At 41.9% G+C, this 23,292-nt stretch overlaps 4 protein-coding genes across 4 annotated transcripts; 3 read left to right on the top strand and 1 right to left on the bottom strand.

The window, feature by feature from the left end:
• Positions 1-2,141: 2,141 nt before the first annotated feature.
• LOC121867949 (probable serine/threonine-protein kinase samkC) lies at positions 2,142-4,231 on the top strand. The gene is made up of 2 exons (XM_042368104.1): positions 2,142-2,695; positions 3,242-4,231. Exons 1-2 carry the CDS (start codon positions 2,288-2,290, stop codon positions 3,905-3,907), a joined length of 1,074 nt encoding a protein of 357 aa, XP_042224038.1. The 5' UTR covers positions 2,142-2,287; the 3' UTR covers positions 3,908-4,231.
• A 653-nt stretch (positions 4,232-4,884) lies between these two features.
• On the top strand, positions 4,885-8,035 carry LOC121867940. Its single transcript, XM_042368091.1, has 2 exons — positions 4,885-5,923; positions 6,095-8,035. Exon 2 carries the CDS (start codon positions 6,567-6,569, stop codon positions 7,248-7,250), a length of 684 nt encoding a protein of 227 aa, XP_042224025.1. The 5' UTR covers positions 4,885-5,923; positions 6,095-6,566; the 3' UTR covers positions 7,251-8,035.
• Positions 8,036-9,876: 1,841 nt separating this feature from the next.
• On the top strand, positions 9,877-12,151 carry LOC121870234. Its single transcript, XM_042372021.1, has 2 exons — positions 9,877-10,356; positions 10,723-12,151. Exons 1-2 carry the CDS (start codon positions 9,877-9,879, stop codon positions 11,776-11,778), a joined length of 1,536 nt encoding a protein of 511 aa, XP_042227955.1. The 3' UTR covers positions 11,779-12,151.
• Positions 12,152-20,163: 8,012 nt separating this feature from the next.
• On the bottom strand, positions 20,164-21,677 carry LOC121870227. Its single transcript, XM_042372008.1, has 2 exons — positions 21,130-21,677; positions 20,164-20,766 (listed from the first exon to the last, which is right to left on the bottom strand). The coding sequence occupies exons 1-2, from the start codon at positions 21,523-21,525 to the stop codon at positions 20,164-20,166; spliced, it is 999 nt and encodes a 332-aa protein (XP_042227942.1). The 5' UTR covers positions 21,526-21,677.
• Positions 21,678-23,292: the final 1,615 nt, after the last annotated feature.

Genomic DNA, 23,292 nt, shown 5'->3' with positions numbered 1-23,292 from the left:
CAGGAACACGGCCAGTAAATCAATGTTTTGGCGGTGTTACTGCTAGCAATAATGAGTTGGATGACACATTAAATAAACATTATGTTAGGCTGTAAGTCATGTCATGTTTATTGGGCGTGCCTGCCCGTATATAGAGTGTTGAGGTGGTGGGGATGGAGAGACCCAGAGGAGGTTGGGGTGTTGGGTGGTAATAAGGGGAGCTTGTTTGCGTATAAACGCCTGACACAGCAAAATCGGTCAGCCAAGGCTGGACAAGTGACGCCGGGCAGGGCACTGCCACTGTAGCTATCCCCATCATAGAGTCAACGCCTTACCTGTTTCTCTTGAGACTTTCAACACGTAAGTTTAACCTGTACTTAAGTTTACACAAGCAGACTGTGTCTATTGCATCGGTTATCATTGTGACAACATAGAGATATGGCAAATTAAGTACTCATTATAAGTGTTAAGATTAGACTAATTACATAGCTATGATTGTTATGTAAATATATATTGAATTAAACATTTATGTATGAGTGCCTATGTATGATTTATTTGAAATACTAAAATGAATTGTATTCAACAGGTTTGACCCAATTATAACGTTCGAGTTTAACGTGAAGAGTCTGATTAACCTTTAAACGCTCAGAAGGCGATTACAGGCGGTATTTAACAAGACCCATAGCCCAGGAACACGACCCGTAAATCGATTAACATCCAGGTTCCCAATTACTGTACTGTTGGATAGCCAGGTATCGGCGACAACATATCATTCGTACACAACCATAGATGATTTTTGTTTCAATAATTAGTTTTCTTTTTTGAGTGACTTCCAGTGACGACTTTTGAGTGGCTTATTGAGCTACTATTGAGCGACTTATTTAGCTACTATTGAGTGACATTTAAGTGACGTTTTGAGTGACTTTAGTTACGTTTGAGTAACCCTTTCGATGACATTCTGGTTCGTTTATTACCTTTTCCGCATTTTTTCTACTTTTCGTAGTGACTTTTTTTTTTTACATAAGAACATAAGAGAATAAGGAGTCCGCAATAGGCCGGTTGGCCTGTGCATGGCAGCTCCTGTCGAGAGTTACTACCACTCTCTATCATCCATGAATCTATCTAGCCTCCTTTTGAAACTTTCCAGCGTTCCAGTACTTGTGTTGTTTTTTCTCAATATGATACAAAAATGTACAGTAACAATAATAACAACATAATGTACGTACAGTCAGTAAAACGGAGCAACACGTACAGTACATTACATAGTGTACACATAAAGCTGGTGTGTGTGTGTGTGTGTGTGTGTATACATAGCCACGCACAAAATGTAATACTCATTCATCATAAAGGCCTAGTTTTCCTGGTCAGCCTCCATTGTGTGAGATACTGTAGTTCCCCACTTCTCTCTCTCATTCATTTTCCCTCACACTGGTTCATTCTCCAACTCTCCTTCTCCCTTTTTAGCGCTAAAAGGAGGGGGGGGGGGGAGAGACAGTTTCAAACTACTGTACAAGACTACGGTAATTTAAAACTACTAAATATATCAACGCACAACTTTTCCGCCACTAAGACATACGTATGTGAAATATATATATTTAACATACAATGGTTATTAAGATTATTATATTGACCATTACCTTATGAAATACAACGAGGGTCTTGCTGGTTGTGACGTCCCGGACTTGTTGATACACGTATGATATTGCCGGTGACGTCATGTGACGTCATGATTTAATCATCCTTCCGTTATCCCTAATTTCGTTACGGAAGATTTTTAAAGCAATCTCTCACAATGATAATACTCTGGTAGTACATGATTAATTGGATAATTAATAAATTGTGAATACATTCTTACTTACTACACTGTACGCAATTTCTAGTCGTACGTCCGACAGTGATGCACGTAAGTGCCAAGTTACAATTATGAATATTTTTCAGACAAAACAAACCTTATTAAAAGCGAGCTCAAATTTGCTATTAGTGTTTTAAAATAATATTATAAATACTGTACAGTTGAATAAAATAAGCTATTAGAATGCAAAAGTGTGCATTTAACAGTAACCGTTGGCAACTGCCGACGTCATCAAACGTTTCACCCGGAGCGCGAGCACAACATGATGCAAACGATGGGTCAGTCAGTGTAGTCGCTTCATATATAAACGCTACCGCCAAGGTAGCTGACATATACAGCTTCAGTCCACCACTGTGAGTGTAGACCACCTCATCAGACACATTTATAAGTGAGCGAAAATTAAAGAAAGTGAGAATAGTGTCGTGTCCCCACTCTGGCTCAAAAGTTATATTGACCATGAATTCCTACGATCACTCGATAGGGCGGTCTATGTTCGAAGATATTATTAGTTACAACTTCAACGAGGAACACCCTGCCCAACTGAAACTGGTAAACAACGATCCGTACTTTGGTGACAGCGGCCTGAGCACTATGTCACAAGACGGACTGTATGAGCATGGTGTGGGACTGTCTGCCTCACCTATGCTGCTTGGAGTGGACGACACAGCACGGAACAGCAACTCAGTCAACAACTACAATGACGCTGATGGGCTGTTGAGTGGTGTAGATTTGCCACTGCATCTACAACAAGACGTCAACGAAATACTACAGTTAGGAGATAACTTCCCTCTAATGGACCCCAGTGTTACCCGTAATTTCGAAATGGACATGGCTATCATCGCCGGAGACCCAGACACTCCCTTGGTATGTGAGAATTTAGAATTGACTTATAGAGAGAACTGGAATTAGTGGTGTAGTTATTGTGGAATAGAGGGATAGAGAGAGAGTGCTCATGTTTGAGTAATAGAGACAGCAAGTGAAAAGGTATTAAATTACATATATGAAACACATGGGAATTCAGAGAGAGATGGATGAAGTTTGTTGGTGATATACACAAAATACACTAGTTTGAGGCACATAACTGAGACAAATATTTATAAGTAATGGTTAGATTGAGACGTACCAGTAGACAGATGAGACGAAGTTGATGAGACAAGAATAAGAGATACAGTTTGAAATAAAATAAATGAATTGCAAAATATTTTTTTTAGCGTAATTGTAGTGTTTTTACCAAAGCAGTTTTTAATACGAAATTGTAGTTTTGTATTTTCTATTTTTTATTTAATTATTGATGCTTGACAAAAACTGAATCATTAGACTTATTATTTTAATAAGAAACGATATGAATAAAATGACTTAATTTCATTGACGAAGGAAACTATAACTAACAATCTATCTTTCTTCTTGCAGAATATGGACACCTTCAATTTGGAGCACCTCAACCTGGATGCCCTGCCGGACTACCTCCCACCCGTGCCCAGGACAGTCCAGCAACAACTACCAACACATCAACAGCAATTACCAACACAGCAACAGCAACTACCAACACAGCAACAGCAACTACCAACACAGCAACAGCAACTACCAACACAGCAACAAACACGAAGGCGACGTAAACCTACCAGAAAAAATAGTTTCCAGACACTGATTCCAGACCCCCAGCCCTTCCCGTCATCCCCGGGTCAGTCAGCTCCCCTATACCCACCTATTGAGGACCTAGGAGTAACCAGTCCCGCTTACTCCCTTACTGACAGCGACCCTGGCAGTAGCGGCGAGACAAACGGCTCCAGACCTCGCCAGCGACGTCCCAGAGTATCGTACAGTACCTTAACGGAGGAAGAGAAGTATCACCGTATCCGAGATCTCAATAATGAGGCCTCACGACATTACCGCAAGCGACACCAGGAACAGGTGTCCAGTATGAAGGAGCAGGAGGCACAGCAACTGGAGAAAAACAAGGTACTACAAATGAAAGCCGCTGGTTTGCAGAAACTAAGAGACCAGATGGAGACGTACACACACTCCTTCCTAAGGCAACATATGTCTGCCCTACCTGACAACTTCACTCATCAATAACTTGTTAATGAATGTAATGCTCCTTAACACCAATATCTTGTCATAATATGTCTCTTTAATGCTGTAGCTAGTTATAGTCAGGAACACCGGTGACATATAATGTTCCCTGACTATTGTTTTATAATACAAATACGTTTGTTGTTCCACATAACATATTATGCTCGGTGAACAGAGAATATATTATACTGTACATGAGTCAAACAATGGATTAAGAGGCATATATTACTGTACCTTATTAATTACATGTTAACTAATTTTTACAAGTACCTTAAATGTTGTATTCTATATTTATAATTTTGTTATAATAAATTTTGACTTTCTTAACAATATTTTGTCTTAACCTCAGATAATGAATGACCTGTTGGTCAAAATCATATATATAAAATGATGCGGGATCAGCCTTGGCGACTCCCACTCAAAATAACTTTAAAAATCAAAATAATTTGTATATATTGTAGCTTATTAAATTCAAGTTATACAATGAAAGTGACTAAAGAATTATTAGGAGAACTGACAGACATTACATTACCGCGAACCACAAACACTGAAGTGGTGTGACTACTCAGCCAACCACTCAACTTTTTCAACATTAACATCTAAAATGAGACTTGGGATTTCTAACTTTTACCCTTAAAGATAAACCTCAGCTAAATGACAGAGACAAACATTAATTTTTTTCAACAAACAATAATTTTGAGAACAAAATCTCTAACTTTGGCCCTGGAGGTTAAAATAACACCTCTATAAGAGTAAAACCAAACTAAACACGGGTGCATGTTTAGGGTGAACGAAACGTGACGCAACAGGATAACGATTGAGTCTCTTGTCTGTACCTGAGTCGGTGTTTGGTAACTTTGGTGTGGGGCTGCGGGAGTCCTGCCTGGCTCGGCCCCCCCAACCCTCCCGGCCGGCGGGGTAGTGTCGAAACCGTTTTGTCATTGTAGTACATCAGCCAGCCTCACAGTGGCGAGCAACAGAGTGGCTAGGTGGCTCAGTTGCTCGCCGGTGTGTGCAGCGAGAGGTATACTATTCCGGTGTCCGCCTCTTGTCTAACGCCCACGCTCGCCCACACATCCATACATACCCTACTCTGACCAGCAGATCAGAGGCGGCAATCATTCACAGTTCCTCAAGCTATTAACCATTAAAGACAGCCGAGACAAAGATAATGTGAAGCACGAAAACATCAGAGTGAAGTGCATATGTGTTGTGTTATTTGTATACATAAGTGACGCACGACGAAGATAGTTCCACTTGTTGCTTACTTCAGTGTCAGCACAGATGCCAGTGTAACACATGAACCACCCAACTGACTTGGTGTTCGCGCATATATATTGTACAGTACACGTGTTTTTGACAGCCAGGGACACGGCGTTTACACTCATGATAAGTGTTACAGGTCAGAGGCAACAAAAGTGAAGACCATCACAACAGCAGCACACACTAAATAAGTTTGTAACAAATACTGTATTACCAGGGCTTGTGTAACGCATGACAATAGTAACGGGAAGTGTGTCAACCAGGCCTTAACCTCTGTCAGCCATGATGCTTGACCATGACAGTGACGGCAGGGTGGAAAATGATCTTAATAATGACCAAAATACTGCAAGTTGCGTTACAACTCCCAGGCATCCTAATCAACCAAGAAACCTCTACAATGGTGACGTACAGCAGCATGAAATTTTCCACCAATCAGGGCATCACATTATCGGTGACACATTTCCCGCTGGAAATCTCCACCAATCAGGACACCACATCGACGGTGACATAATTCCTGCTGGAAATCTCTACCAATCAGGACAAGTCACTGGTGACATAGTAAGATATCTCGACCAATCAGAGGGGCAAGGTACGGATTGCCCTCCGTCAGGTGGCTGTTCCGGATGTCATTACATAAATGACTTGGCCCATAATGTGCTGCAGACAGAGAGTAACTCACCTATGCTGGAGAGGGACCACCAGTACCTCAACTATATCGATCGTCAGCTAGCCAACTCCTGGCAAGATGACACCACGGTGAGTACTTGTACTGTAATGTATAAATATTAATAGTACCAATATAATTGCTGCTACTCCTACCAGTATTACTTACATTATCATAATAAGCTACTACTACCCGTACTGTCATAACTGTACCTGTACTAATATTTCTAAAGCCGTATCATTATAACTTTTCGTATTTTTCAGATGTGGAACAACTTTGGCGCCGACTCTGCCTTAGGGAGTCGTACTGATACGGGGCTCTCCTTCACCCTCTCACACCCACGCTAAAGGCGGCGGCACACTGGATCCCGTCATTACAGTTGAGGCCTTGCAGGATTGTGCGATAGTTCCTTAATTAATGAACCTAGTGAGGCGCCTGTAAAAGCTAAAGAACAGACAATGGGTGCATCGTGAAGTTTCTTTAAAAGTGGCGGTGGCTGGCCGGCCAAATAAGACCCTGAATAATGATATAATAAAACTAAAAAAGTTTTAAAGTGACGAATAAATAGAAACATGTTACCGTTTTATGTGTTATATTTTAAACTATTATTGTTTCTTGATTTTCAAATTTTACTTGGATATTCATCACCTAATACGAAACTCATTTGAGTACTAAACCGGCCAACAAAGCTCACCGCCGCCAAACCGTTGTCCATTTCTCGCAACAGCCGAAATCATGCTGCTTGCTCGGCCGTCAGGCCAGCGGCCAGCAAAACGGGCAACATGTTGGGAAGAAAGTGCCCAGTGTGCTGTCGCCTTCACCTACACCCAGGAACTACGAGACACCCTCACCTACAACCAGGAACTACGAGACACCCTCATCTGCAACCAGGAACTACGAGACACCCTCACCTACAACCAGGAACTACGAGACACCCTCACCTACAACCAGGAACTACGAGACACCCTCATCTACAACCAGGAACTACGAGACACCCTCACCTACAACCAGGAACTACGAGACACCCTCATCTACAACCAGGAACTACGAGACACCCTCACCTACAACCAGGAACTACGAGACACCCTCACCTACAACCAGGAACTACGAGACACCCTCACCTACAACCAGGAACTACGAGACACCCTCATCTACAACCAGGAACTACGAGACACCCTCACCTACAACCAGGAACTACGAGACACCCTCATCTACAACCAGGAACTACGAGACACCCTCACCTACAACCAGGAACTACGAGACACCCTCATCTACAACCAGGAACTACGAGACACCCTCATCTACAACCAGGAACTACGAGACACCCTCACCTACAACCAGGAATCTACCAGACAACCTCACCTATACACCATTAAGGCTTTGGTTGTTCTTGGAAGCGATCTTTTCCAGTCTGAGTGATTGTGGTGGTTGTCTCCGCTTATAATAATTCTCATCATACTCTATGGCAGTGTGACTAACGGAACATACAATGTTTAACAGAGTTTTATATTATGATCCAGGGACTGTGATTGCATCTCGACTGCTTGGGCGGTCGGTAACATCTCTTGTTACACACTGTTGGCAAGTACTGGTTCCAGAATGCATCTGTACCTGCGGCGCCAGTGGTGGACATGTCTGGTCTTGAGTGAGCTTATACTCGGTGCCGTCACTACGCTGCGTGAGTGGGGCGGACGTAGGCCAGCTCCTGATAATTATGACCACTTAATATCCTCTGAGGTGCTTATTTTAGGCTTTATTTTGGGAGTGTGACTACCGGAAGTTAGAATACTTAATACAATCATATATTATCATCCATGAAATGTGATTACCTTATACGTCTGTGTGTATGTATACGTTTGTCTGTATGGGTGCGTCCGTAAAGTATACAATTTAGGTTAGTTTACGTTAGGTGATGTTTGAGGTATATATATACACAGTCTTTATTCAAGTCATCTTCAGAGGCAATGACTTGAATAAAGACAAAAGCTAAGGTGCTCCAGTGTTTCCCTTTTACTGTGTGGTTTTATCAAGATATATCTCAACGTCTCCATTATGTATCTACAATTTCTACATGGAAGACAGTATATTGCGTGTATGAATAACAGTATGAAAGTATATTGTGTGGATGTGTGTCACATGAATTTTTCTGTACAGTATATATTTTGTGTATATATTTTTTACGATGAAAATAAAAAAGATATGATTCCAGTTGTATTAAACACCTTTGGTATTGATAATTTATAATATAAAATTTTACTACCACGTAACTACTACCACACTGTACCATACTACCACAGTATAGCTACTACAATACATACTATCACCACTACTGCACAACCACACCGCTACTAAGACCTCTACCACAACGTAACCACAACCACATTACTTAAACCACAGAAGCTACCAAACAACAATCACTAAACAATTACTACAAACACACCTTCACTTCACTGCCACACCATTACCACTACCACACCTTCACTTCACTGCCACACCATTACCACTACCACACCTTCACTTCACTGCCACACCATTACCACTACCACACCTTCACTTCATTGCCACACCATTACCACTACCACACCTTCACTACACTACCACACCATTACCACACTTATTACTTCTGCATCACTACACTATCACACTACCACATCACCACACTACCAATTTATTACCAGTACCACACAATCATCACTCACACTATCACTATAGAAGAGTCACTCCATATGAGTAGGTAGAATAGTAGGCAGCTACCAAACAGGGAGGTACTACCGCCTAGGAAGATATTGGAAGCATAATGTGTTGTCTAATGGTAGACCCTGCTGCCATATGGCACCACGAAAATTATGACCAAGTCCCAGGTTGCTGACCTGACTTTCTGCCTCATTTACACACAATTGCAGCTGTCAATTGTTTCTCTTCCTTTGACAACACAACATAATATCTGTCGTTTCTCACTATCGATTTTTTAATGTTTATATTTATTTATGGTCCTCTATTATTATTATTATTATTATTATTATTATTATTATTATTATTATTATTATTATTATTATTATTATTATTATTATTATATTTTCGCCCCCAAGCCCTGATGTGGGTCATTGACCTGTGCCCTGGTGGGCTAATCCTGTAAAAAAAATATTAACCTCACACACCTGTATCGTGACGTAAATACATATATACGTGGTTGTAAATGTACAGTATAAGCGTGTATATGTATCCGTCTTATACTGTTAGATATGTGTTGTTTGTGACGGTGTACACAGTGAACAAGTCTCCTTTCTGTAACTATCCAAAACGTTTATGATGGTGAATAAAGTCTCCCTCGTGTTGTCGACGGATGTGACCATTCGTTTTATCGTGAAGGGAAAACTGAAGAGTGACCAGGGTTAAAGTACTCCATAACTGTTATTTACTCAAAGGAACATGAAAAGCGGGACAATGTTGAACACTGGTGAACATGTTTCCAGTCGAGTCTCAGTGTTATTTTGGTGTCATTTTCTCTCTAGTTAGACAATCAGGAACGTCTTAGCTCTGTGATTACCAACCCTGGCTGACTCAATAAACTTTGCGGATAATATCATGAAACATTCTAATTGGTAACAGATGAACAATGTTATATTATAAAGAAAATATTAGTTGATGAGTGATGTGATAATGAAATAATATTACATCAACCGGATGTCCTCAGCCTCACTAAGTTAAGTGTTCAGGAACAAGACGGGTGAGAATATCGGCTCCCACAAACGTTTATTTACCTCTGAGGCGGCCGCCAGAGAACGGGGATGGTACTGGTTCTCTACCCGACACGCTGTGTTTGTCGGCGGGACACTCACTCGCGTATATATGTGGCCGCTCACAGCCGTCAACACCACACTAGCCCCGCCGAGAGTCATGATCACAGCCGCTCATTGTCACCTTCACCTTCTCTCTTATCGTGAGATAGAGCTCGACTCACTGTCCACCTTGTACCGAGTGTTAAGTTGTCCCTTGACGGTGCCCGGTGAAGACTCCATCCACGTCGTCCGCACACCACAACAATATGCAGGACCTCCGTAGCTCTCCTTACGCCATCCTCCAGCAGGAGTGTGTCTCGGTACTTGATCCTCACCTTAGTTTTGACATGGACTTGTTGGCAGCCACCCTGGGGGGGTCCCCCAACACTCTCTGCTATGACGGCGAGGGAGGAACCTTCTGCAAAGACTCTGGCCACGCTGCGTCAGGGATGGCGGCGGTGTCGGGCCTGGGAGAGGACGGGGTCACAGGTCACCTGGGAGAGGACTGGGTCACAGGTCACCTGGGAGAGGACGGGGTCACAGGTCACCTGGGAGAGGACGGGGTCACAGGTCACCTGGGAGAGGACTGGGTCACAGGTCACCTGGGAGAGGACGGGGTCACAGGTCACCTGGGAGAGGACTGGGTCACAGGTCACCTGGGAGAGCAGCCACAGGTCACCTGGGAGAGGACCAGGTCAGGGACGACAGGTCACCTGGCAGCAGCCTGGCCAGAGGACGACTACCTGGTAAGTTACCAACAGGTTGTAGCTGCAGTCTCTGTACTCATATTTATCTCATTATTTTCTTAACTTGGCTTCAAGTGTCACAAAATCAAACAGGAATTAATTTGTATGATTAATCGTCAAGGAATTAACTTTAAGACTTCTACAATCTCGTATTAACAATTATGTAATTTTATAACAAATTAGGTAGAAAAGTTTAAGTTAACAACAATTATATTAACAACCACCAAATTATTTTTTTTTACATTTTTCAAATGTATTAATACGTCATATATTATTATTATTGTTGTTGTTGTTGTTGTTATTACTGTTGGTAATTTTTTCCCGGAAGTCATTGTGTCATAGTAATATGGATATTGTTGTGTACAGAGTTTGGGGACGACTGATCCCAGCCTGGTGCTGAGAACACAGGACATGGAGCAGTCCTGGCTGGATGACCACCTCATGTTGCTCTCCCAAGACCAGTTGCTTAACCCGGAAACATCTCAGTTATATGAGAACCACGAGGAGCTGCCACAGAACCACTCCTTTAACCCGGATTATACATCTGTAATCTTACAGGACCCCACACGCCCCTCATCTCCTTCGTTTCGGAATCTTTCAGGTTGGTCAACTTCTTCCAATGTGTATTTTTCCGATGAAATGTCGGAAGTAGATCAGGACATCTATACCTCATCAGATACACCGACAAATACATCAGAAGGAAGACCCAACTGTTCCTCGGCACACACCTTCAGTACCTTAGCCAACCCCTCAGGACGCCTCACTACTTTAGTCAGTCTTTCAGGGCACGCCCCCAGTGCCTTGGCCACCCCTTCAAGGCACGCCCCCAGTGCCTTGGCCACCCCTTCAAGGCACGCCCCCAGTGCCTTGACCACCCCTTCAGGGCACGCCCCCAGTGCCTTGGCCACCCCTTCAAGGCACGCCCCCAGTGCCTTGGCCACCCCTTCAAGGCACGCCCCCAGTGCCTTGGCCACCCCTTCAGGGCACGCCCTCAGTGCCTTGGCCACCCCTTCAAGGCACGCCCCCAGTGCCTTGACCACCCCTTCAGGGCACGCCCCCAGTGCCTTGGCCACCCCTTCAGGACACGCCCTCAGTGCCTTGGCCACCCCTTCAGGACACTCTCCCAACGCCTTGATCAACCCCTTGTCCACCTCCAGAAAAGGTTACCATCATCGGAACACCAGAAAATATCTAAAAGATCCAAATGAAAAGAAACTACGTTCACAAAAGCTAAACAACGAATCATCGAAGCTGCATCGTAACAAGAAAAAGGAAAATATCAAGAAAACAGAAATACTGGAGCAACAACTACAGCAGGACCAGAAGCAGCTGACACTCGAATGTCAACAGTTGGAGGACCACCTTCACTGGTGCCGAGAAATGTACAAGGAACACATCAGTAAAGTCTTCCCTCTCACATAGTTGTAGTAAAGTGTTCTGCACATAACAGCACCAAGTTAACCGGCTATAAGTCACGGTCGTGGACCACTTTAGTGTCACCTTGATGTATTTAAACTAATTTATTCAACATAACTTACCATCAGTAATATATAATAATTACATCTTGTTTCTAGTGTAATACAGAGTAGCCATAAAGTATGACCTGATACATTATACACATTATAAAACAAAAGTATCATACACGACGAACATACAGAGCCGTAATGAAACTATAGTGTCCTTGCCTATACTGTTTTTGTTGTTCAGTATATTAAAACCAATGTACTCCACCTGTGATATATTGTTTATATATTATTGTATTATTCATGTAACTTATAATAAATGATTACGATAATTAGGTTCATCTTACACAGTAGTTACCTTAAAGTGTTTAATAGATATTGAAGTCATTGTTTGTTCTGATGGGAGCTTTTAACCTGATGGGAACTCTTAACTTTATGAGAACTCTTAACCTGATTGGAGCTCTTAAGCCTGATGGGAACTCTTAACCTGATGGGAACTCTTTAACTTTATGGGAACTCTTAACCTGATGAGAACTCTTAACTTTATAAGAACTCTTAACCTGATTGGAGCTCTTAACCTGATGGGAACTCCTAACTTGATGGGAACTCTTAACCTGATGAGAACTCTTAATTTTATGAGAACTCTTAACCTGATGAGAACTCTTAACCTTATGAGAACTCTTAACCTGATGAGAACTCTTAACATGATGGGAACTCTTAACCTGATGAGAACTCTTAACTTTATGAGAACTCTTAACCTGATTGGAGCTCTTAACCTGATGAGAACTCTTAACTTTATGAGAACTCTTAACCTGATTGGAGCTCTTAACCTGATGGGATCTCCTAACTTGATGGGAACTTTTAACCTGATGGGAACTCTTAACCTGATGAGAACTCTTAACTTTATGGGAACTCTTAACCTGATGGGAGCTCTTAACCTGATGGGAACTCCTAACTTGATGGGAACTTTTAACCTGATGGGAACTCTTAACCTGATGAGAACTCTTAACTTTATGGGAACTTTTAACCTGATGGGAACTTTTAACCTGATGGGAACTCTTAACCTGATGGGAGCTCTTAACCTGATGGGAACTTTTAACCTGATGGGAACTTTTAACCTGATGGGAACTCTTAACCTGATGGGAGCTCTTAACCTGATGGAAACTTTTAACCTGATGGGAACTCTTAACCTGATGGGAACTCTTAACCTGATGATAACTCTTAACATGATGGGAACTTTTAACCTGATGGGAACTCTTAACCTGATGGGAGCTCTTAACATGATGGGAACTTCTAACCTGATGGGAACTCTTAACTTGATGTGAACTATTAACCTGATGGGCACTCTTAACCTGATGGAAACTCTTAACTTGATGGGAACTATTAACCTGATGGGAACTCTTAACCTGATGGAAACTCTTAACTTGATGGGAACTATTAATCTGATGGGAACTCTTAACCTGATGGGAACTCTTAACATGATGGGAACTCTTAATCGGATGGGAACTCTTAACCTGATGGTAACTCTTAACATGATGGGAACTCTTAACCTGATGGTAACTCTTAACATGATGGGAACTTTTAACCTGATGGGAGCTCTTAACCTGATGGGAGCTCTTAACCTGATGGGAGCTCTTAACCTGATGGTAACTCTTAACCTGATGGGAGCTCTTAACCTGATGGGAGCTCTTAACCTGATGGTAACTCTTAACCTGATGGGAGCTCTTAACCTAATGGGAGCTCTTAACCTGATGGGAGCTCTTGACCTGATGGGAGCTCTTAACCTGATGGGAACTCTTTTAGCACATAATGACTACCTGTATGTGTGCAGGTGACTTGTAATTCTGATAGTTAATATTTGTAACATATGAAGATTTAATCCCCCCCCCCCAGCTTATTTCACCTGATGATTAACTACCTTGACACTGCCTACCTTGGGGGGTTAAATTAGAGTAGGTTATATTATCGAAGGTTAGGTTAGGTAACGTTTTGTTAGAGTAAGTTAGGTTATTCACCTCCCTCATTTACTCAACTCCTTACTTAACTACTCAAATATTCACCGCCTCACTTACTTCCTCCCCTCCTTATTTACCTCACTTACTGTACGTGGCAGTGAGAAGTGATACCACCCTCAGTGTCAAGACCTGACTGAATTACTCACAATAGGCAAACTGTACTTCAAGCTTTGTCAATAAATTTGTTAAACTAAAACTTTACTTCCGCATCAGCATACAGGCCACAGCTGTTGTAAAACTTATCAGTATTAGATAAAAAAAGAGTCACACAACGAATCAAATTTTGTGAAAAAAAATTAATTATTCGTCGGTAAATACTTCATCAGGTTTAATTTAAGTACAAAGACTACAGAAGAATACAAAATATATCATACGGTATTAGGTTTTAACACATAATAGCCTACATTACATAGAACATAACATAAAACAGATTATATCACAAAAGTTTGAAATGAATTAATGTGTCCTGCCAGTTATTGACCTTTAGTAGACTGTCAGACGTGTTGACAGTTTGTGCTACATCATTAAACAGTCATCTTAAGAAGCGAGAACAGTTTAGAGTGGATGGAAACTATGAGTCAGACATACGGTGGTGTGGAGGGTCCGGGCAGCTCTGGCAAGTACTCCTTGTTTCTCTCATAAAACTCACAACACCATTGTTTATGAGCCTCCAGGAGCTGACACCTGGCTTCTAAACGTTGGTTGTTCACCTGAAGCTGTTGCTGTTGCTGCTGCATGTCGATGGAAACTGTTTTACGTCTCTCACGGTACAGCTGTGTCGCCTCGTTGTTCAGTTCTCTTCTGTGCCTCTTTTTCTCTTCTCCATCTGGCATATACACTCTAGTGTGTCGGTGAGGTGCGCCCTTTTTCCCGACCCTCCGCTGCTTGGCTACAACACTGAGGGAGGAGCCTGAGGAATGAGTAGATGCTTCTCCTGACAACTGATCTCCAGATTCAGAAGTATTATCTGATGTTCCCGCGAAATCTACTGCTGCATTGATATTGTGACATGCAGCTGACAGAACTCCTGGCTGATAAGTGCTGAATGATGTCCCCGGCAGATCTTCCTGTTGATAAGTACTATGGGCAACAGCCGACGCGCCCAAGGGTTGAGTTGAGTCATCAAGGATCAGAGGAAGATCTGAGAGGTCCAACTGCAGCGGTTCTTCTCTGAGACTGAGCTCCTCAAACATCTCTCTGGGGTCCATGACGCCCAGACCCTGTCGAGATAGGTTGGGTTAGGTCAGGTCAAGTTAGGTTAGGTTAAGTTAGGGCAGGTCAAGTAAGGTTCGATAAAACAATATCACATCCCCAGCCAGACTTAATTCGTAATTATAATTAATGACAACGATAATCACAGACTGACTATGAGAAGCCCTCTTAGTGTGGGTTGACGGGGACAAGGGGAGGGAAATAAAAATAATATCAGTGAGACAGTCAGTTAGGTTAGGTAAATAAAGTACTTAATAATCTTACCAAATCTTCCTCATCATCATCGAACCTGTAATCATAGGACGAGTAAGGGGCGTTGTGAGACATAGCGATGAGGTCTTGTCTGTATCGCCGTGTAACAGTAATAGGAAGTAACGTAACGGAAGTGTCCACCTATTAGAACTCGAATCAACGTTGAATGATCAAATCCAGCTGTGACACGATAAAAAAAGTGTATGGACGATGTCAGGGATCCTCCAGCCAGTGAGTAACGTGACGGTGAGTGACCAATAGATCCTCCAGCCAGTGAGTAACGTAAAGGTAAGTGACCAGTTGACAATGGATGAAGAGGATAGGTGGATAATCAAACGTGGCTCTGGTCATGACTGCGACGGAGAATGATGTGTGTGTCTCGGCTGGTTGGTTTATATATATGTAGGGAGGAGGAGGAGGAGGGCGGCGCCAAGGACCTGGAACTGAACACGAAGAGGACAGACAAGTTGTTTTCCTCTGCCCGACAAACTTTCTTTGAAATGTTGTTGACTCACTTAGACTGAACGACTCTCTCTCTCTCTCTCTCTCTCTCTCTCTCTCTCTCTCTCTCGTTAGATAGATATATATGATCACCTGAAGGTTAACACCCTCCAGCTTATCTCACCCAAATACTACCTGAGGGGTTAAGTTAAGTTAGGTTAGGTTAACTTAAGTTAGATTAGGTGAAGTTGGGTTTTGTTAGGTTAAGTTCTGGCTAACTTAGGCTACATTAAGTTAGATTAGGTTTGGTTAGGTTAGATTAGTTTCATTCATCTCTTATCTTCGTGTAATATTAGAGTCATCCATCTTTTATCTTTCCTTCATGTTCTGTTAGAGTCATAAGAACATAAGAATGAAGGAAACTGCAGCGGGACTATTGGCCCACACTAGGCAGTCCAGTTTACACCCAACCCCTATCGCTCATATATCCATCCAACCTATGTTTGAAGCTATCCAGCGTTTCGAGTTAATGATGATGTTTGGAAACTTATTCCACGACTATATCTATTTTTTTTTATTTTAAAACAATTGCTACGAGTTCGCTCCTGGTTGGATAGTTTAATACCTTTGTTTAGCCCTGACTTCCATTTATACACCTCGATCATATCGCCCCTCACTCTACGTCTCTCGAGGGAGTGCAAATTTAGATGCTTTAACCTGTCTTTGTACTCAAGGTTCCTAATGCCCGGGATTAGTCTTCTCATTCTCCTCTGAATTCCTTCTCGGGATTTTATATCCATTCTATAGTACGGTGACCAGATCTGAACTGTGCAATCCAAATTTACTTATGTTTGCTGTCTCCGCCTATATCTATGTCATTTATGTATACTCGTATAAGAAATAGGAATGGTCCAAGTACTGAGCCTTGGGGTATTCCACCAGTGACGTAACCCCAATCGGTAGTGCCTTTAATGCTTACGCGCTGTTTCCTGCCTTGTAACCACACCCTAATCCATTTGAGAGTATCTCCTCCAATTCCATAAGCCTCCACTTTTCGTATTAGTGTTTCGTGGGGGGACTCTGTCGAAGGCTTTGCAAAGTCAAGTTATACCAAATCATAATCGTGCCCGTCATCCATCTATTATTTAACTTTCCTCCAAGTACTGTCAGAATACATCCATCTCTTATCTCTCATGGACTGTCAGAGTCATCCATCTCTTATATCTCCTTCATGTACTGTTAGAGTCATCCATCTCTTATCTCTCCTTCATGTACTGTTAGTCATCCATCTCTTATCTCTCCTTCATGTACTGTTAGTCATCCATCTCTTATCTCTCATGGACTGTCAGAGTCATCCATCTCTTATATCTCCTTCATGTACTGTTAGTCATCCATCTCTTATCTCTCCTTCATGTACTGTTAGTCATCCATCTCTTATCTCTCCTTCATGTACTGTTAGTCATCCATCTCTTATCTCTCCTTCATGTACTGTTAGTCATCCATCTCTTATCTCTCCTTCATGTACTGTTAGTCATCCATCTCTTATCTCTCCTTCATGTACTGTTAGTCATCCATCTCTTATCTCTCCTTCATGTACTGTTAGTCATCCATCTCTTATCTCTCCTTCATGTACTGTTAGTCATCCATCTCTTATCTCTCCTTCATGTACTGTTAGTCATCCATCTCTTATCTCTCCTTCATGTACTGTTAGTCATCCATCTCTTATCTCTCCTTCATCTCTCCTTCATGTACTGTTAGTCATCTATCTCTTATCTCTCCTTCATGTACTGTTAGTCATCCATCTCTTATCTCTCCTTCATGTACTGTTAGTCATCCATCTCTTATCTCTCCTTCATGTACTGTTAGTCATCCATCTCTTATCTCTCCTTCATGTACTGTTAGTCATCCATCTCTTATCTCTCCTTCATGTACTGTTAGTCATCCATCTCTTATCTCTCCTTCATGTACTGTTAGTCATCCATCTCTTATCTCTCCTTCATGTACTGTTAGTCATCCATCTCCCTCTCCTTCATGTATATTAGTCATCCTCTCTTATCTCTCCTTCATGTACTACTAGGCATCCATCTCTTATCTCTCCTTCATGCCTTTCATTCATCCATCTCTTATCTCCCTTCTGTACTATTAGTCATCATCTGCCTCTCTCCTTCATGCTATTAGTCATCCATCTCTTATCTCTGGACTGTCAGAGTCATCCATCTCTTATATCTCCTTCATGTACTATTAGTCATCCATCTCTTATCTCTCCTTCGCTGCTGTTAGTCATCCATCTCCCTCTCTCCTTCATGTACTGTGGTATGCATCTCTTATCTCTCCTTCATACACTGGCTAGTCATCCATCTCTTATCTCTCATGGTTGTCCAGAGTCATCCATCTCTTATATCTCCTTCATGTACTGTTAGTCATCCATCTCTTATCTCTCCTTCATGTACTGTTAGTTATCCATCTCTTATCTCTCCTTCATGTACTGTTAGTCATCCATCTCTTATCTCTCCTTCATGTACTGTTAGTCATCCATCTCTTATCTCTCCTTCATGTACTGTTAGTCATCCATCTCTTATCTCTCCTTCATGTACTGTTAGTCATCCATCTCTTATCTCTCCTTCATGTACTGTTAGTCATCCATCTCTTATCTCTCCTTCATGTACTGTTAGTCATCCATCTCTTATCTCTCCTTCATGTACTGTTAGTCATCCATCTCTTATCTCTCCTTCATGTACTGTTAGTCATCCATCTCATATCTCTCCTTCATGTACTGTTAGTCATCCATCTCTTATCTCTCCTTCATGTACTGTTAGTCATCCATCTCTTATCTCTCCTTCATGTACTGTTAGTCATCCATCTCTTATCTCTCCTTCATGTACTGTTAGTCATCCATCTCATATCTCTCCTTCATGTACTGTTAGTCATCCATCTCTTATCTCTCCTTCATGTACTGTTAGTCATCCATCTCTTATCTCTCCTTCATGTACTGTTAGTCATCCATCTCTTATCTCTCCTTCATGTACTGTTAGTCATCCATCTCTTATCTCTCCTTCATGTACTGTTAGTCATCCATCTCTTATCTCTCCTTCATGTACTGTTAGTCATCCATCTCTTATCTCTCCTTCATGTACTGTTAGTCATCCATCTCTTATCTCTCCTTCATGTACTGTTAGTCATCCATCTCTTATCTCTCCTTCATGTACTGTTAGTCATCCATCTCTTATCTCTCCTTCATGTACTGTTAGTACTGTTAGTCATCCATCTCTTATCTCTCCTTCATGTACTGTTAGTCATCCATCTCTTATCTCTCCTTCATGTACTGTTAGTCATCCATCTCTTATCTCTCCTTCATGTACTGTTAGTCATCCATCTCTTATCTCTCCTTCATGTACTGTTAGTCATCTATCTCTTATCTCTCCTTCATGTACTGTTAGTCATCCATCTCTTATCTCTCCTTCATGTACTGTTAGTCATCCATCTCTTATCTCTCCTTCATGTACTGTTAGTCATCCATCTCTTATCTCTCCTTCATGTACTGTTAGTCATCCATCTCTTATCTCTCCTTCATGTACTGTTAGTCATCCATCTCTTATCTTTCCTTCATGTACTGTTAGTCATCCATCTCTTATCTCTCCTTCATGTACTGTTAGTCATCCATCTCTTATCTCTCCTTCATGTACTGTTAGTCATCCATCTCTTATTTCTCCCAAACGTTACGTAAAACACAACAAGCCAAATGCCTTAATTATTTATTACCATAAATTATATAAATATATAGTACAAAATATAAAATTACACTCTTATAATATTTATAACATCTATATTATAATGTGGTTAAGACAAGTGTTAGATAGGACTTATACTGTACAATACTTAACTACAGGTTATATAGTTTGGTTGATACAAGTATTGCTTCTGTACCTGCACTCTATGTACAGTCGCTCAAAAACGTATGTGAAAAATATTGTTCATGACAATATAACACACCGGACGTATGTTTGGTAAATGGTAGAGGACCAGGCAACAGTGCCATCAACAACTGGGATATTGGTCGTTTTGACGTCCATCGGACCCCACTTTTCAGATTCTTTTTTGAGCGACTAATGTTAACCAAGCCTATATGACAATTGTCATATATCTATCTATTTATTTATATCTTATATCTATCTTGTCGAGATGAGAGTGTCAGTTAGTAGTGCCAGAGTACTGTTGATATCACCACTAGTTTATCGGAGCTGAGTCAAGGAAGTTCTCGCCGAAAAGTTCCACACATTTTGCTCGACGCCATTGTACAATATCAACCAGAAGCTGATGTTTGTATTTCAGGTGTTTATTCTTATGCGTCAGTTCCTGTTCTCTCTCTGCCAGTTCCTTGATGGTTGCCTTCTTCTTGTTACGATGAAGCCTTGACGATTCGTTGTTCAGCGTTCGGGTGCGTTGTATTTTCTCCGCTTCATTAGCGTTCGGGTGCGTTGTATTTTCTCCGCTTCATTATCTAGAAATACTCTGGTGTGTCGGTGACGGTAACCTTTTCTGGAGGTGTTGGTGTGTTGTGAGGTCCCCGGCTTGAGGATAGAAGATACGCCGTAGTCACCAGCCGAAGAAGAGGTGATGTTATGGAGTAAGGGAGATGATGAGAGGCTGGTGGTGTCCTGATGGGTCGTGCATGGATAATCACTTTCCAGGGAATGGCTCTGGCACACCGTCAGGGAGTTATCATACAACTGGAATGTTTCCGGGTTCAGGAACTGATCATGAAACAGCACTTCGGAGTTCTCGTACAACTGTGATGTTTCCGGGTTAAGCAACTGGTCTTGGGAGAGCACTTTGGGGTTCTCGTACAACTGGGATGTTTCCGGGTTAAAGGAGTGGTTCTGTGGCAGCTCCTCGTGGTTCTCATATAACTGGGATGTTTCCGGGTTAAGCAACTGGTCTTGGGAGAGCAACATGAGGTGGTCATCCAGCCAGGACTGCTCCATGTCCTGTGTTCTCAGCACCAGGCTGGGATCAGTCGTCCCCAAACTCTGTACACAACAATATCCATATTACTATGACACAATGACTTCCGGGAAAAAATTACCAACAGTAATAACAACAACAACAACAATAATAATAATATATGACGTATTAATACATTTGAAAAATGTAAAAAAAAATAATTTGGTGGTTGTTAATATAATTGTTGTTAACTTAAACTTTTCTACCTAATTTGTTATAAAATTACATAATTGTTAATTCGAGATTGTAGAAGTCTTAAAGTTAATTCCTTGACGATTAATCATAAAAATTAATTCCTGCTTGATTTTGTGACACTTGAAGCCAAGTTAAGAAAATAATGAGATAAATATGAGTACAGAGACTGCAGCTACAACCTGTTGGTAACTTACCAGGTAGTCGTCCTCTGGCCAGGCTGCTGCCAGGTGACCTGTGACCCAGTCCTCTCCCAGGTGACCTGTGACCCCGTCCTCTCCCAGGTGACCTGTGACCCCGTCCTCTCCCAGGTGACCTGTGACCCCGTCCTCTCCCAGGTGACCTGTGACCCCGTCCTCTCCCAGGTGACCTGTGACCCAGTCCTCTCCCAGGCCCGACACCGCCGCCATCCCTGACGCAGCGTGGCCAGAGTCTTTGCAGAAGGTTCCTCCCTCGCCGTCATAGCAGAGAGTGTTGGGGGACCCCCCCAGGGTGGCTGCCAACAAGTCCATGTCAAAACTAAGGTGAGGATCAAGTACCGAGACACACTCCTGCTGGAGGATGGCGTAAGGAGAGCTACGGAGGTCCTGCATATTGTTGTGGTGTGCGGACGACGTGGATGGAGTCTTCACCGGGCACCGTCAAGGGACAACTTAACACTCGGTACAAGGTGGACAGTGAGTCGAGCTCTATCTCACGATAAGAGAGAAGGTGAAGGTGACAATGAGCGGCTGTGATCATGACTCTCGGCGGGGCTAGTGTGGTGTTGACGGCTGTGAGCGGCCACATATATACGCGAGTGAGTGTCCCGCCGACAAACACAGCGTGTCGGGTAGAGAACCAGTACCATCCCCGTTCTCTGGCGGCCGCCTCAGAGGTAAATAAACGTTTGTGGGAGCCGATATTCTCACCCGTCTTGTTCCTGAACACTTAACTTAGTGAGGCTGAGGACATCCGGTTGATGTAATATTATTTCATTATCACATCACTCATCAACTAATATTTTCTTTATAATATAACATTGTTCATCTGTTACCAATTAGAATGTTTCATGATATTATCCGCAAAGTTTATTGAGTCAGCCAGGGTTGGTAATCACAGAGCTAAGACGTTCCTGATTGTCTAACTAGAGAGAAAATGACACCAAAATAACACTGAGACTCTACCCTAACCAGATTAACACCTCACTTAATCCAACCTAACCTAACCAACTGACCGACGAGAATGTTAATAATAATAATAATAATAATAATAATAATAATATTGATTTAAGTGAAAGGAAGATAATAAAGCTAAAAATATTTAATTTTTTGTTTTCTGGTGCTTTCGAGTTAACCAATCAGGTACATTCTTACACCTTAAGTTAACCAATGAGGTACATTCTTACACCTTAAGTTAACCAATGAGGTACATTCTTACACCTTAAGTTAACCAATCAGGTGCATTCTTACACCTTAAGTTAACCAATCAGGTACATTCTTACACCTTAAGTTAACCAATCAGGTGCATTCTTACACCTTAAGTTAACCAATCAGGTACATTCTTACACCTTAAGTTAACCAATCAGGTGCATTCTTACACCTTAAGTTAACCAATCAGGTACATTCTTACACCTTAAGTTAACCAATCAGGTACATTTTTTATTTATTTATTTACGAAAAAATCACAACAGACAATTTCCGTGCTATTGTTCATCGTGTTGTTGTTATTGATCGTGTTCTTGTTCTGCGTGTTGTTCTTGTTCACCGTACTGTGTTTGTTCACTGTATATAACGTATATAACAGTACGGAGGGAGACTTATTTCCGTAGTGTTCATGTTCGCCGCCACATATACGTGTACAATGTTTCTATGTGGAAAGGTTGTGCATCTATTGGAGCCTTGTTAGGTACAGGTGTGTGTGTGTGTGTGTGTGTGTGTGTGTGTGTGTGTGTGTGTGTGTGTGTGTGTGTGTGTGTGTGTGTGTGTATGTGTGTGTGTGTGTGTGTGCATCTAAACTACGCCGTCTGATTAGCAGCTAAAGTGACAAAATTCCAGTAAGAGAGAGAGAGAGACCCGTTATACAGTGTACAGACTCGATGTAGCAGCAATAGTATAAAGAACATTACGACAAAATGGATAATGAGTCACAAAACTAAGTATTTAATACGTTTTATTGAAGTAGACTGTCAGACGTGTTGACAGTTTGTGTTACATCATTAAACAGTCATCTTAAGAAGCGAGAACAGTTTAGAGTGGATGGAAACTATGAGTCAGACATACGGTGGTGTGGAGGGTCCGGGCAGCTCTGGCAAGTACTCCTTGTTTCTCTCATAAAACTCACAACACCATTGTTTATGAGCCTCCAGGAGCTGACACCTG

Source organism: Homarus americanus, unplaced genomic scaffold (genome assembly GCF_018991925.1).
Source record: "Homarus americanus isolate GMGI-L3 unplaced genomic scaffold, GMGI_Hamer_2.0 scaffold32583, whole genome shotgun sequence".
In the NCBI taxonomy this organism is placed as follows: domain Eukaryota; kingdom Metazoa; phylum Arthropoda; class Malacostraca; order Decapoda; family Nephropidae; genus Homarus; species Homarus americanus.
Note: the sequence above shows the minus strand (reverse complement) of the source record. Positions and strands in the feature narration are given on the sequence as shown.